Source organism: Camelus bactrianus, chromosome 4, assembly GCF_048773025.1.
Source record: "Camelus bactrianus isolate YW-2024 breed Bactrian camel chromosome 4, ASM4877302v1, whole genome shotgun sequence".
In the NCBI taxonomy this organism is placed as follows: Eukaryota; Metazoa; Chordata; class Mammalia; order Artiodactyla; family Camelidae; genus Camelus; species Camelus bactrianus.
In genome coordinates this window covers 60,675,918-60,690,849 of record NC_133542.1, presented here as the reverse complement: position 1 = coordinate 60,690,849, position 14,932 = coordinate 60,675,918, and the positions used below count along the sequence as shown (strand labels likewise).

The following is a 14,932-nucleotide window of genomic DNA, read 5'->3' as shown; positions in this document are numbered from 1 at the left end:
AATATTAATAATTGGGATGTGACATGGGTAGAAAGTTCTTGATTAAAAGCACAGCGAGTGCTTTCTAGGTCCCCAGACCCCTCCCTGCCCAGTCCTACAGAAATGCTTCTCAGTTCGGTTTTCCCTACCACAATCCCTCTCCAGTTTTTGCAGACTTTCTGCCCTCAGGAAGGATCACTTGGGATCATGTTGATACATTCTATTATTGGGATAAGATTTTCCTGGGGCAGGGGGAAGTTGGAAAACCTCTTTTAGAATAAGGAATCCAAATGCCACATCTAATTGACAGCAATCACTAACGTAGAATGTGTAAGTGTAAGAGTAGCGTTAAGCATAGGAAAATATGAATGTATGACACGACTGGCTAAAAACCAAATAGTTCTCAATTATTTTCTTGAACTACATTCAGATGTAATTCTTATCTAAAGAGGACTGTGAGTGACTTCATACTATGTATAGACTATTCTCACACGCATGCAAGGCATATTTTAGTCAATATTACAACCACCTAAAGTTTAACCGGGTCTTCTTATCTTTACTCATTAATTTCTCAACCGCTTTTGACAACTCCCTGTAGTGTAAACCCTGACAATTGGGTTTTTATCTTTTTTGCAATGCAAGTACCTGACTTAAGATTTGATTGCCACACACTCACTTCAAAGAGGCATCCACTTCCAGGATGGCTCTCTGGAATAAACACATCGCCAGCCACACGGCTAGGTAAAGAGCGAGGACACCTCTCCAGACTGAGACTCCTTTGTTTTAGAGATCTTGGTTGATTTTAATGACTGACCATTTGGGCCACTTGTTTTTTCTCTTCTTGGGCTTTAAACTCCTGCTTTTGTGTTTTAAACTCACCAATAAAGAGTGAGCCTGGGAACCCTAAGCCTCCAAATCAAAGCAGAACCCTCTGCACCACCTCCCACCCCCACCACCCTGTCTCACTCTCTCGTTTTCTCTCTACCTCACTGTGTGGCCCCAGGGATGCCATGTAATGTCCAGGTCCTATAAGAAATGAGCTTTTTTTTTTTTTTACAAAGTTTCCTGATGGTTACTGCTGAAAGGTGTCTTGCAATCATAATAACAACCACAAGGGCTGGTCCAGTCACAACACTGGTTATTGATAGGCTAAGACACAACACCTGCTTTCCTCTACTGCCTGAATCCCGTACAGGCAAACAGCCGCCGTGAGACCACCCAGCAGAGTAAGGCCTGCCTCATTGAGGCGTATTCTCCTCCACACCGTTTGTATCTAATCCTTTTTATTTTTTAAACCTCAGCTTAAATTCCATCCTTTCCAACAAGCCATGTCCTATCACTTGTTTGAAAATTCCTTCTATTTTTTTCAAACTCCATAATCTGTTAGCATCTATAACACAAATTATTTGCATTTCTTCTCGCTTTGTTCCTTGAGTATTGAATAGACAGTTCCATTTTCTTATTAATTGTATTGTTAAACCCTTTGAGGGTGGGCACTTGGCCTTATATTTATTTCTACCACCCACAGAACTCTGATTATTGTGGAAAACTCAATGGGCTAGTCTGCTCGGGCTGCCATAGCAAGATAACATGACTGAGTGCCTTAAACAACAGAAATGTATTTTCTCACAATTCTGGAAGTCCCAGATCAAGATGCTGGAAAATTCAGTTCTGGTGAGGTCTCTCCTCTTGGCTTACAGATGGCCACCTTCTCAGTGTGTCCTCACATGGCCTTCCCTCTGTGCACAGAGAGACAGAGTCAGAGATCTGGAGTCTCTTCCTCTTCTTATACGGACACCAATACTATCACCAGATTAGGCCCCCACCCTTCGAACCCTCATTTAACCTTGATTACCTCCCTAAGAGCCCTGTCTCCAAATATAGTCAGACTGGGGGTTAACACTTCAACATATGATTTAGGAGGAAGAGAAGACATGATTCAGACCAAACACTCAGTAGGAATGGTATAAGCACCTGTTAATTGCAGAAGACATCAAGGATTCATGGACATCCTTTCTGAGCCACCTCTTGCCCTGGGTCATAGTCTGGACAACTGGTTCAAGAATATTCTGTTCAGCTCTTTTAAAAACTTGACCTTTCAAGGTTTTAGAAATAAATGAAAAAGAAGGAAAACTGAGGTTCAAATAGGTGGAATACAGTTCCAACAGCTACATAACTAGTAAGATCTTCAGCTGGAATTAAAATTTAGTTTGCCTTCATTTTGAACTCTTGTCTCCCATAGCAGAGGAGAATCAGCAGATGGTGTTAAACTCAGATTGGAGGGTCAATAATTAGAGGTAGGAGTTACTGAACATCCCTGGGACTATGGACTTCCTATCACTAAAATGACTCAGTGTGTTCATCTAGTAAATACTGAAAGGATCCATGAATATATGAATGATTTCTACTTAATCTTTTCACCTACATCATTAGCCTTGCATTAGCCATTATGATCCTCAACGTACAGAATTAAAATAAGACGAATAAAAGTCATATAACTCACTCAAAGGCCTGGAGCAAGATCTGAGATCCAAGCCCACAACTGGCCTGCCTTATTACAAAGTTTTGCCCTCGCTGTTGTCCCCCTAAACTTCCAAACATTGAACAGAGTGAAGTCATTCCTTCAGGATTGTAAAATTCTTTTAGAGACCATTTTATGTCCACGCTGCAGTGAATACTGAAGGAGTATCAGGAGACCTTCAAACACAGGAGATAAAATATCAAAATCCACTTGGAATTGCAGAAATTCAATACATTCAATTAGCAGTAGATATTAACAAGCTTGTTGTTTCCCTTTGTTTACTTGCAGAAGAGAGTTCCTTCAAAAAGACCAGGAACAACTGATTTGGATTCTACTCTGTGCTTCCAAATCCCCAATTCTGCCTAAGACTGAGACACCCTAGGACCAAAAAAACCCCGGAAACATTCAGCCAAACCCACCTCCACCATGGGGGTCGTGACTCAGCTGTTGGGGGGCGTCCTCCTAGCTTTGCTCGCCCTTCCTGCTGAAGGTGGTGTCCTCAAGAAAGTCATCCGGCACAAGAGGCAGAGCGGGATGAATGTCACCCTGCCAGAGGAAAACCAGCCAGTTGTGTTTAATCACGTCTACAACATCAAGCTGCCTGTGGGGTCCCAGTGCTCGGTGGACCTGGAATCAGCCAGTGGGGAGAAAGACTTGGCCCCACCGTCAGAGCCCAGGGAGAGCTTCCAGGAGCACACAGTGGACGGGGAAAACCAGATCGTCTTCACGCACCGCATCAACATCCCCCGCCGGGCCTGCGGCTGTGCCGCTGCTCCCGACATCAAGGAGCTTCTGAGCAGACTGGAGGAGCTGGAGAGCCTGGTGTCTTCCCTGCGGGAGCAGTGCACCACAGGAGCAGGCTGCTGTCTCCAGCCTGCCGAAGGTATGAGCTGGTGACGGGCCCCGACCCTCACCACGGGGACTGGAGGAATGATGAGCAGGATCCATCAGTTGTTTCCAAAGCGGGTTCCTTGGGGAACTAGCCTCACAAGGTGTTCATTCAAAAGAGATTTTATGCACAAATAATTGTAGAGAATGTAACCATCTCTATTCTGCTCTTGGAGAGTCTTAGCGACAAATGTTTCTCAGTTTGAAAAATCCTATTTTACTTTAATTACTAGTTTCTTACGTGACAATGAAATCTACCCATTCTCTACCCTAAAAACCTATGAATGTATTTTGAAATCCCTGACCCAAAGATCACTCTCTGAAAGGTAGTGATATAGCCCCATCACCTCATTGTACAAATAGGAAAAACTAAGGCCCAGGAGGAGGGGATTCCTCAAGGTCTCGCCATAAGTGGCCAAGTCAGGACTTAAACCATGGTGTTCCACACCCCGGTGTTCTTACCAAATTACAGTGCTGCCTACGGTGAGGCAACATCTGTAGGAAATAGAAAAATGTTCCAGCTTAACAGCAGCAACAGTGATGATCACAATATGAACTGAGCCCCTTTACCTCCAGCACTGTCATTCACTCTCTCATTTGATCCTCCCAACAACCCTCTGAGATAAGGTTCAATACCCACATTCTACAGAGCTAAGAACTGAGACTCACAGAAGTTAACCAACTGGCACAAGATGACATAGAGTAATGAGATGGGAGCTCTGAAGGTGCCTGTGTGTCTCCAGAATTCACGCTGTCCCAGTGATGCTCTGTCTCCAGGTGCATCCTTTTTAAAGGAATTTTGTCACTTTGGAATTTTGTCTTCATCTCCATTTGTCTTTGTCTCCATCTCTAAAGTTGAGAGAGCTACAGAGGTTTCATCAGCTTCAAATCGGAGATGAAAATCTCTATTTCTGCCACTCAAAAAAAAAAAAAAAAAAAAAACCTGGAAAAAAAACCAGAAAGTATTCTGACAAATTATTTCAAGAGTAGCCCACATCACCACAAGTGGAGAGTGTACTACAGGACATGCCTTAGGCTTCCAAGGCAAAAACAAAGTTTTTGCTTTATGCACAAATTAGTTTATCTCCTGCTTCTGTCAACTCCCCGGTAAAATGCAGATGGGCGCTGCACAGCAGGATTAAGGCTTAAGAACGGGTTACAATAACTGGTCAGTGCAGCGCTCCATTAGAACAAATGGACATAATCTTAACTTTTCCAGTAGTCACATTAATGAAATGAAAAAGGAACAGGTAAAAATGACTTTAGTCATCTATTTCATTTAACCCAATATAACTAAATAATCTACCAGCTTGGAATCAATACAAAAATTATTAATAGATATTTTACATTCTTTTTTTTAATGTTAAGTCTTTGAAATCTAGTGCGCATTTTACATTTAGAGCACATCTCAATTCAGACTAACCACGATTCAACTGTTAGAAGCCACATGTCTAGTGGCTACCATACTAGACAATTAAAGTTTTGATTCTCACTTTCCAAACCAATTTTTTTTTAACTGACTTCCTTCCTGCTGTCAGGAAGGAGATAAAACATATTAATTCAACTGCATTTAGATGCAGAGAAAAGGGACTGGTTTTGTTTGTTTCTTCTCCTTGGCTCCATGGAGACCACACCAGCCACTGCTGCAAGTTGAGCCAAGACATTATAGAGACTTCAAAGAGCCGGAGTCCCGTCAGCCCTGACCATGCAGTCCTCAGATTCACCCACTACTGCAGCCTCCAGGATTAGACAGGAAAAAGGATGGAGGCAATGTGTGGCAGAGCAAAACTGAAAGTTGTACTGACAGAATTAGAAAGCCACTCCTTAGCCACCTCACTTCAATCATGGAAAATTCAGAAAGATTTGGTCACGTAAACACATACACCAACTTGAGTCAACCCAAAACACTCCACGAGAGAAAATCACAAAAAGGGCGGCAGTGGGTCCCTAATGTCCTCATTTAACCCTGATGTACCCCAGGGAAGTGGGCCATTGGTCCCACCTGGCCAGCGAGGACACTGAGCTCCAGAGTGCTAAATCTTCTCCCACATGCAGCACAGCTACTGAGTTCAGGAGTCAGAACTGAGTTCAGGTCAACAATTATTTCTTGGTGAAACAACTTTGTACGGGAGAAGTAACAACACAGCTCAGCACGATGCATTCCACAGGCAGTGACCCTTGGGGTCATGGGAACGCTTGAAAATTTGATGAAAATTATAGATCCTTTCTTCGGAGGTAGGAACACTCACACACTACTACACACATGAACACACAATCTGCATATAACCTGCAACTGCAGACAGTACAGGTTATGAATTCCTACCTGGTGTCCTTGGATGTGAGCCCCATCTGATTTCACACAGTAAGCCAGGTGAGGCCTGAGGGTGCAGCCTGGCTTTGGCTGAATTTGAATCTAGGTTTCGTGGATAGAAGGCAAGAAACCAGGCTGCCTGTACTCAGTCAAGAGCCTCTCTTCTCTTCCTTGCAGGCCGACTGGACACCAGGCCCTTCTGCAGTGGCCGGGGGAACTTCAGCACTGAGGGATGCGGCTGTGTGTGTGAACCTGGATGGAAAGGCCCCAACTGCTCTGAGCCTGAATGTCCAGGCAACTGTCACCTGCGAGGCCAGTGCCTGGACGGGCAGTGTGTGTGCGACGAGGGCTTCACGGGGGAGGACTGCAGCCAGGTGGCCTGTCCCAGCGACTGCAATGACCAGGGCAAGTGCGTGAACGGGGCCTGTGTCTGCTTCGAAGGCTACTCGGGGGAGGACTGCAGCCAGGAGACCTGCCCGGTGCCCTGCAGCGAGGAGCACGGCCGGTGCGTGGACGGCCGGTGCGTGTGCCAGGACGGCTTTGCTGGCGAGGACTGCAGAGAGCCCCTGTGTCTCAACAACTGTCACAACCGCGGGCGCTGCGTAGAGAACGAGTGCGTGTGCGACGAGGGCTTCACGGGCGAGGACTGCGGAGAGCTCATCTGCCCCAACGACTGCTTCGACCGCGGCCGCTGTGTCAACGGCACCTGCTTCTGCGAGGAGGGCTTCGAGGGGGAGGACTGCGGCCGGCTCACCTGCCCCCACGCCTGCCGCGGCCACGGCCGCTGTGAGGAGGGCCAGTGCGTGTGCGACGAGGGCTTCGCGGGCGCGGACTGCGGTGAGAAGCGCTGTCCGTCCGACTGTCACCACCGCGGCCGCTGCGTGGACGGGCGGTGCGAGTGTGACGATGGCTTTGCCGGCACGGACTGCGGCGAGCTCCAATGTCCCAATGGCTGTAGCGGCCACGGCCGCTGTGTCAACGGGCAGTGCGTGTGTGACGAGGGCCACACTGGGGAGGACTGTGGCCAACTGCGGTGCCCCAACGACTGTCATAGCCGCGGCCGCTGTGTGCAGGGCAAGTGCGTGTGCGAGCACGGCTTCCAGGGCTACGACTGCAGCGAGATGAGCTGCCCCAACGACTGTCACCAGCACGGCCGCTGCGTGAACGGCATGTGCGTCTGTGATGACGGCTACACGGGTGAGGACTGCCGGGATCTGCGGTGCCCCCGGGACTGCAGCAACCGGGGCCGCTGCGTGGACGGGCAGTGCGTATGCGAGGATGGCTTCACCGGCCCCGACTGTGCAGACCTCTCCTGTCCCAGCGACTGCCACGGCCAGGGCCGCTGCGTGAACGGCCAGTGCATGTGCCACGAGGGCTTCACGGGCAAGGACTGCGGGGAACGCAGGTGTCCCGAGGACTGTCACGGCCAGGGCCGCTGCGTGGACGGCCAGTGCGTGTGCCACGAGGGCTTCACGGGGCTGGACTGCGGGCAGCGCTCCTGCCTCAATGACTGCAGCAACTGGGGGCAGTGCGTCTCAGGACGCTGCATCTGCAATGAGGGCTACTCTGGAGAAGACTGCTCCCAGGGTGAGTGCCCGCGCTCCGGCGAGCGTGATGGTGGCCACGCCTGAGCTGACGTGGCTGGATAACTCTGCGTTACAGTAAACACACACACACACAGACACACACACACTCTTACTCTTTGAAGAGGCTCTGGTCATTCACCTGTTACAGAGCTACCTATTTGAGGGCTCAGAAGCTCAGAGAGGTTCTGAAATTGTCCCCGGGGCACACAACTAATACAGCTCAGAGCTGGTATCTGAGTTTGCCTAGGTCACCCACACTGAGTCTCACACCCAGGGCTCACAATGAAGTAGATTAAATGATCACCTCCCTTTCACTAAACATCAGCCTTCTTTCCTACTCCCCACCGACATCAAACCAATAATAAACAAAATCCCTTTATTGAGATGTAAGTAAAAGTTCAGCTAAATTGAATGGACAGTGAGATTACATAAAACAAAGTTTTAAATGCATACTCAGCTAAAGATGAAATGCTGATCACCTATAAGTCATCTTTTTGTTACTGTCTTTGATCCCAAGGACTGTGAATGCCTTAAAGGAGCATTATCCCAGCAGTTAGTACAGGAATGTATTCAGTTAAGTGCTCAGTAAACACTGGCTGAGTGAAAACACAAGGAAGACTGATAGTGCTCATGTTTAATGAGGGTCTTCTTTGCCCTCCTCTCATCCACCCTTACATACTTGTCATAATGGAGAACTTCTGCCTGGATTAAAGCTATTGGTACATGAGAATAAACGCAGGGCTCTGTTTGACATGACCAAGCCAGGGACGCCTGGTTGGAAGCAACACCAGGCTGTCCTGGAGGGGATGTGAGTTCCAAATTTGATGAGTAAGCGAAGTTGGGCAAGTCTCTCTGCCTCACTCACATCTAGAAAAAAAGAGTTGGACCAGGTGAGCCCAAAATATGCTTCCAGTGTGAGGCTTGGAGTTCAGAGCAGAAGGCAAGGCTCAGGCTGCACCTTCCTATGCAAATGGCCTGAATCTGAACTAGGGTCCAGGGAGTGGAGGAGTCGGAGGGGCCAGTCCACAAAGAGCCCTGAAGGCCACATGGCAGACCTAGAACTTCGCCCTGTAGGCAAGGGACAGTCACGAAAGGATTCGAAGGCTGGGGGTCATCAATGAGTCTGCATTTTAGAAAATGGAAGCTGTGTTCCAGGCTTCTGTGACTGGCAGTAGAAGAGTCAGGTCCAGGGAAACAAACTGAGAGAGAATGTATAAACTGCAAAACTGACGCTGTCTGACCCAAACCGTCCTTTCTTATTCCTGCCAGTGTCCCCTCCCAAAGACCTCATCGTGACAGAAGTAACAGAAGAGACCGTAAATCTGGCCTGGGACAATGAGATGCGGGTCACCGAGTACCTCGTCGTGTACACACCCACCCACGAGGATGGCCTGGAAATGCAGTTCCGTGTCCCTGGAAACCGGACATCCACCACCATCCAGGAGTTGGAGCCTGGTGTGGAGTACTTTATCCGCGTGTTCGCCATTCTGGAGAACAAGAAGAGCATTCCAGTCAGCGCCAGGGTGGCCACCTGTGAGTGAGCAGGGTCCCTCTCGGCAGCCCCCAGTGCCCTCTGCCTGTCTAGTGCATAACCCGCCCCATGAGTTACTGCCTCACCTCTGCCCCACAGCTCTACAGCTATCTTCATGTAGTTACACCAGTTAAAACCCTGGAATCCCATTAAGCCCACTGAATATTTTTTAAAGAAACTCCTCACATACTAACTCATTCAACTCACAATAACCCTATGAGACAGGAGCTACTGTTAACCCATTTTACAGATGAGGAAACTGAGATTCTGAATAGTTAAGCATCTCATCCTGAATCACAGAGTTAATAAGTGGTACAGATGGGATTTGAACCCTGGCAGTTGGCTTGCAGATTTATGCTCTTAAGTACTGTATTCTACTACTATCTTTCTGTGGAGCTCACTGTCTGTAAATTTAAAAATATAAAAGTGGAAACATTAGGGTTTAAGTTATTTCTTTAAGAGTCCAACATCAGAATAATTACCTCCAGTCCTGAAAAGCAAGTTATGGCTAGAAATTGGTCCTTTTTTTTTTGCTTAGTAACAGTAACATTGGCTGATTTTTATTAAATTTGTGCTTCATGCCAAGAACCATGGCCAGCAGTCTCTATGGGATATATCACTCAGTCTCAAAACATTCCCAAGGGGCAGGCATACTTACCTCCTCTTGAGTAAAGAAATTGTGGTTCAGGGCATTTTGTTCAACTCAACCAAGCACACAAAATTTGTAATGATGGAGCTTAGGCTCCAGCTCATCTATCTGATGCTAAAGTCTGTGCTCATATTAGGTTTAAATACATGAAATTGCTTAACACTTAATCCTATGATTGGTCCTAATATTAATTTCCATACTGTCTCATAGCAGACACCATCCTAGAAGAACCCTTAAGTAGAGCCCAACTCTGACAATCAGCCCTGATGACCGGCCCCGTGGGGTTTACTGGAATCATCACCCCTACCACACATGTAGCCATCCTTACTTCCTCTCTGTGCTCTTCCTGACAGACCTGCCTGCACCTGAAGGTCTAAAATTCAAGTCCATCAAGGAGACATCTGTGGAAGTGGAGTGGGATCCTCTGGACATTGCTTTTGAAACGTGGGAAATCATCTTCCGGAATATGGTAAGGAGCAGAGTGGAGTGGGCATAACTGACCACAAGAGCCTGAAGATGGTCACAGGGCTCTGCAGACTTTTGAATCAACTCTGTTTCCTTACTTCTGGTGGAGGACAGGGCTCTAATTAGCCCCTAGGTGTCTGCATCCATTTTTAAGTGACTTTAAGAAGTCAGTAAGCACAGTACTTACGGCTGAGAGCCTAGACAAATAGATGGGAAGTCACCTCTAGGGTCTGATTACCCCTCATAGTCTTGCAAATTTCTACTCAGAGGCAACAAAGATAAGAAATGGTCTCTGTCTCAAAATGCCTCCAGGCATATCTGAGACTGAGTGTACCTTCTCTCTGTGCCTAAAAGCACATGCGAGGCAGCAAAGTGGGTCCCCAGGCTCAAACTCAGGCTCCCTCATTTACTAGGTGTGTGACTACGGGGCCATCACCTGACTTCTCTGATGAAAGGAAGGACTGAGCTTGTGACTCCAGAGTTCCTTTGGTTCTCACACCTGTCATTTGACTTTAGTGTCAGAGGGGTGTGTAGAAAGGTTTATGGGAGGAACTTGGAAACAAACTTGAGAAATGTGTTTATTGTCTCTGTATCCTCAGCACCTACCATGCTGATCCGATGCTTACTTAGTGCCTAGTGAATAGACAAAAGAATGAACGAGGAAGGAATAAGCAGCGAATGAATGAACCACATAAATGAAGATGCTGGCACCTCCCTAGGTCTTACAAAGGTGCCTCTGTATTTCAGAATAAAGAAGATGAGGGAGAGATCACCAAAAGCCTGCGGAGGCCGGAGACCACGTACCGGCAAACTGGCCTAGCTCCTGGGCAAGAGTATGAGATATCTCTGCACATCGTGAAAAACAACACTCGGGGCCCCGGCCTGAAGAGGGTGACAACCACCCGTGAGTATCATCCTTAGCACCACTGACGCAAGGATAACGATGACTGTGCCGCAAAGCACCTCTGGTTGATAACATGCCCTCTTACAGAGCATCTGTATCAATCAGCTTATGCTACAAAAAAAAACCAAGCCCCAAACGTAATGACTTAAAACAATAATTTTTCACATCAGTGATTTGAGGTTGGATAGTTTTTCTGTTCTTGGTTGGACTCATTTATGCACCTGTGTGGGCTGGGGGCTGGTTGAGCGAGGGTGGTCTCAGCCAAGACGGTGCCCTTCTGCCCCACATGGTTCCTCAGCCTGCAGTAGGCTAACCTAGGCCTGAGCTCAGCAGGCTCACAGCTGGCACTGTGCCACTTCTGTCAAAGCAAACTCAAGGCCAGTCCAGATTTAAGGGGTGGGGAGTCAGATCCATCCCTTCATGAGAGAAGCTTCACAGTGACATTTCAAAGGGGCACAGACACAGGAAAATAAATGAGACCATAGCAAATAATCTGCCACACCATCTGATTTAATATTAGTATCCAGTCCTATGAAAGAGGTAGGGCAAATATTAATGCTACTATCTTTCAAGAGTGGAAACCGAGGCTTAGAGAAGCTAAATCAATTTAACTAATGCCAAATGGTTAATACTAGCAGGGCCAGGATTTTAAGCCTGGTTTTAGCTTTATAACTTTAACCCCATTACCAGTAACATTGACTAGGCTCTGGCTTACGTAGAGTGTTGATTCCATGTCTTCAACAGGACCCTGAATAAAATGTGACTCAGAACTTCCTTCCTAGGGGTAGAATAGGATTTGACACTGCCAGATCATTTGGGGGTGGGGGGGGGGAGAATCCTGAATTTGGAGTTGCTCTACCAAGAAGTAGATTTTTATAAATAAATTAATTAAATTATTTTGCACTGATGTTTGGGAAAATCTCTTTTATCTTCTTCAAGATAGCGTATGTGCCAATTGTTCAAGGAATTGACTCTTCTTGGCAGAGGGTTATTGGAAAAGTTAAATCTGTTGACTGATGACAAGAAAGAACATATTGCATTTAAATATTTGCACATTTTGCTTAGCTCAGATCCAATTCATAAGACTGTCTTTTTTTATAAGCAAGTGTTTTCCATCATCCTGACAACATCCCACTGTGGTAGGTAGAAGGCGGGAACCAACAAGAAAAATTGTTAGATCACCAGAAAGGCATAGAAAAGAGCAAGCAAATGCTTATTTGCTAGAGAGACAGCACTCTGAAAACACAAAAGACATTTCTTTCATCTGCCCTTTTCTTTTTAATACAAATTTGGGGACTGGCTGCTTTATCTTCTTCTTGCAGGACAAACATTCCAACATTTGAAGTTTCAGAATCACATAAATATCAACACTGAGATGCAGATACTTACGTTTATTTTGCTGATACCTGAACTTTTTCCAGGTTTAAAGGACCTTAAAGTTTTCATTTTTAGCTCCTTCCCTCGCAGCTCTGTATAGAGACTGCATGACAACCATTCCTGGCAGGTGAATGTTTCTGAGAGGCACTTCCATTTAAAGGAGAAAGAGCATGGGCTTTGGACACAAACCGTCCTGAGTCTGAATCCCAGCGTCCCTGCTCACCATCACGTCACTTTGGGCAGAGCCACTTCTTTAAACCTCAGACCCACCATCTGGAAACTGGGTTTATAGCCTCCTCCTATGGGGCTGTCTTGACAGTTGAGTCGTAAGTGACATAGCGCTGTGCTTGGCACATGGTAAGCACAAGACACTGTGAATCTCCTCTACTGAAGGGTTCTGGATCCAGGGGGAGATTCACATCCCACACTGAATCCCAACCTCTTTAATGAAAGGGCTGTTAAATAGGACAGTAGGTGTGGTTCAGGTGTTTCCTAGCGCCTCTGAGAACACAGGACGGAGGCCTCACTGTTGGGTTGCAGCATCATTTTCGCTGTGCATTTTATGGGTTCATCATCTCTGAGCTGTGAGTGGGCAGGGTCCCTAAACCTAGAATTCAGAGAGGTACCAAACCCTAGAATTCAGAAAACAAACCCTGCAGGCTTCTCACAATCAGCCGGGAATTACTCCTCCTTCTCGTTTTGTTTATGAAACCTAGTTCCTTTCATTTGCTATTGTTTCCTCATCCAACGCTGAAAAAACCAACTTAACTATTTTAAAAAATGAAGAAAGAGACATTGACTGAGTGCCTTAATATCTTAATTTTAGGCTTTTCCTGAATGCCTGATGTGTTTTAATGCATTAAATTTCTTTATATAATTAGAAAAAAATAGGACATAAATGACAAAGCCTGACGCTATGCTGGAGATTAAAAACGGTCAAAGACTCACACTTTGAATGAACGAACGGCCAAATCTAAATTGTATAATGCAGTTTGAATAAACTGTAGAGGAATGTGTTACAGGCTAGAGAGAAAAGGACACTATTAGGAAGCTTTTATTTTTAATTGTGGCAAGAACACTTAACCTGAGATCTAGCCTCTTAAAGCACTTTTAAGTGTACAACACAGCACTGGGCTATAAGCGCAGGGTCACACATCCGATCTCTAGAACTTAACCACCTTGCAGACAGAAACTTCATGCCCACAGGGGAGGGAGTACGTGTTTATCTGTTTGCAACAAGGTAAAAGGCGGCTTCTTGTTAAGGAGCAACGTAAAACTGGGATTTTTGAAGGACGAATAGGAGATTTTTAGAGGGAGGGGGCAATTTCAGGACAAAGAAACGAACAGCAAGTGCAGGGGCCCGGAGGTGAGAATCAACACAGAGTGCTCTCGGAGGAGAAGCACGCTGTCAGAGCAGGAAACACAAGGCCGGTGGGGCGGGAGGGGAGCGGCAAGGCAGGAGGAAGGCCAAGATGGGGACTCAAAGAGAGGCAAGGCTCGAGGTAGCCATGACTTTCCTGCCTGAAATCTTTTCATCAAAATTAACTTGCCATACGTTGTCAAGATAGTCATTGCCTCCCTTTTCTGCCCCATTATTCTTATGGAGAAGTTACCAGTTAGGGAGTTTGCCTAATTAAAAAGCCAGAGCAACTAAGTCAGTGTTTTTCAAGTGAAGTAGCCCCTAAGTGAGCTTCTTCAACTTATGAGAGTAATAATAATAACATAGTCACAACCATTTATCATATAACTACATGTTGCAGGCTCTGTGCTAGGGGTTTTGCATGCATTATTTCCTTCAATATTTGAAAAAACAACAAAACCTACAAGGTAGCTCTGTCATCATCCCCACTTATAGCTTATCAAACAGGAAGTTGAGGTTCCAAAAGAAAATAAGGCCAAGTGGCCAGTATACACCTAAATGTACACACACGGATCTGAGTGGCTGCAAGCCCCTTCTCTGCCCAGCCCCTACACTGGCCCGTATCTCTGAAACCCCTCTGTCCTCTACCTGTCACAGGGTTGGATGCCCCCAGCCAGATAGAAGTGAAAGATGTCACAGACACCACCGCTCTAATCACCTGGTCCAAGCCCCTGGCCGAGATCGACAGCATTGAGCTCACCTACGGGGTCAAAGACGTGCCAGGTGACCGCACCACCATCGACCTCACACACGAGGAGAACCAGTACTCCATCGGGAACCTGAAGCCAGACACTGAGTATGAGGTGTCCCTCATCTCCCATAGGGCCGACATGTCCAGCAACCCTGCCAGGGAGACCTTCACAACAGGTAACGGGCCCCCCCTGCTAACAGCACCAGGAAAGGGAGGACTGTGAGATTCCCACCCCCACTCCATGTCAGAGCGTCTGCCAGGCTCCTTTTACAGTAGGAAAAACAGAAAGGAGATTTTCATTCCTTTAATTTTATTTAAAAATATTGCAGCAATTGGACTAATTTTTCATAGAAAAAAAATTATCCCAAATAACCTTCTAAGGCAAAAGAAAAAGTTTTTGCCTACACAGAAGATGCTGGCTTGACATTCAGACATTTAGGTTAAAATAAAATTCAAATAAATACTTTAATAATAAAATGCAGTATATGGAAAACATGAATGACAAAAATGCTTTCTAACCTCAGCCTATGGTATTGTTTTAAAAGTACCAAAGTGTCAATCATTCATTCACAAAATATTTTTTCAGAGCACAGTGAGCTCCATGTGAGTT

The 14,932-nt window shown here is 46.2% G+C and overlaps 1 protein-coding gene across 12 annotated transcripts in view; it reads left to right on the top strand.

Moving 5' to 3' along the window:
• TNC (tenascin C) overlaps positions 1-14,932 on the top strand; it is a 91,053-nt gene that overhangs the window by 23,924 nt on the left and 52,197 nt on the right. For all 12 annotated transcript variants that reach the window (XM_074362088.1, XM_074362091.1, XM_074362089.1 and 9 more), the window contains exons 2-7: positions 2,789-3,383; positions 5,877-7,286; positions 8,555-8,818; positions 9,819-9,934; positions 10,678-10,834; positions 14,229-14,498. In XM_074362088.1, the coding sequence (XP_074218189.1) occupies positions 2,927-3,383; positions 5,877-7,286; positions 8,555-8,818; positions 9,819-9,934; positions 10,678-10,834; positions 14,229-14,498 (2,674 nt within the window). In that variant the 5' untranslated portion in view covers positions 2,789-2,926. The remainder of the gene's footprint in view (positions 1-2,788; positions 3,384-5,876; positions 7,287-8,554; positions 8,819-9,818; positions 9,935-10,677; positions 10,835-14,228; positions 14,499-14,932) is intronic.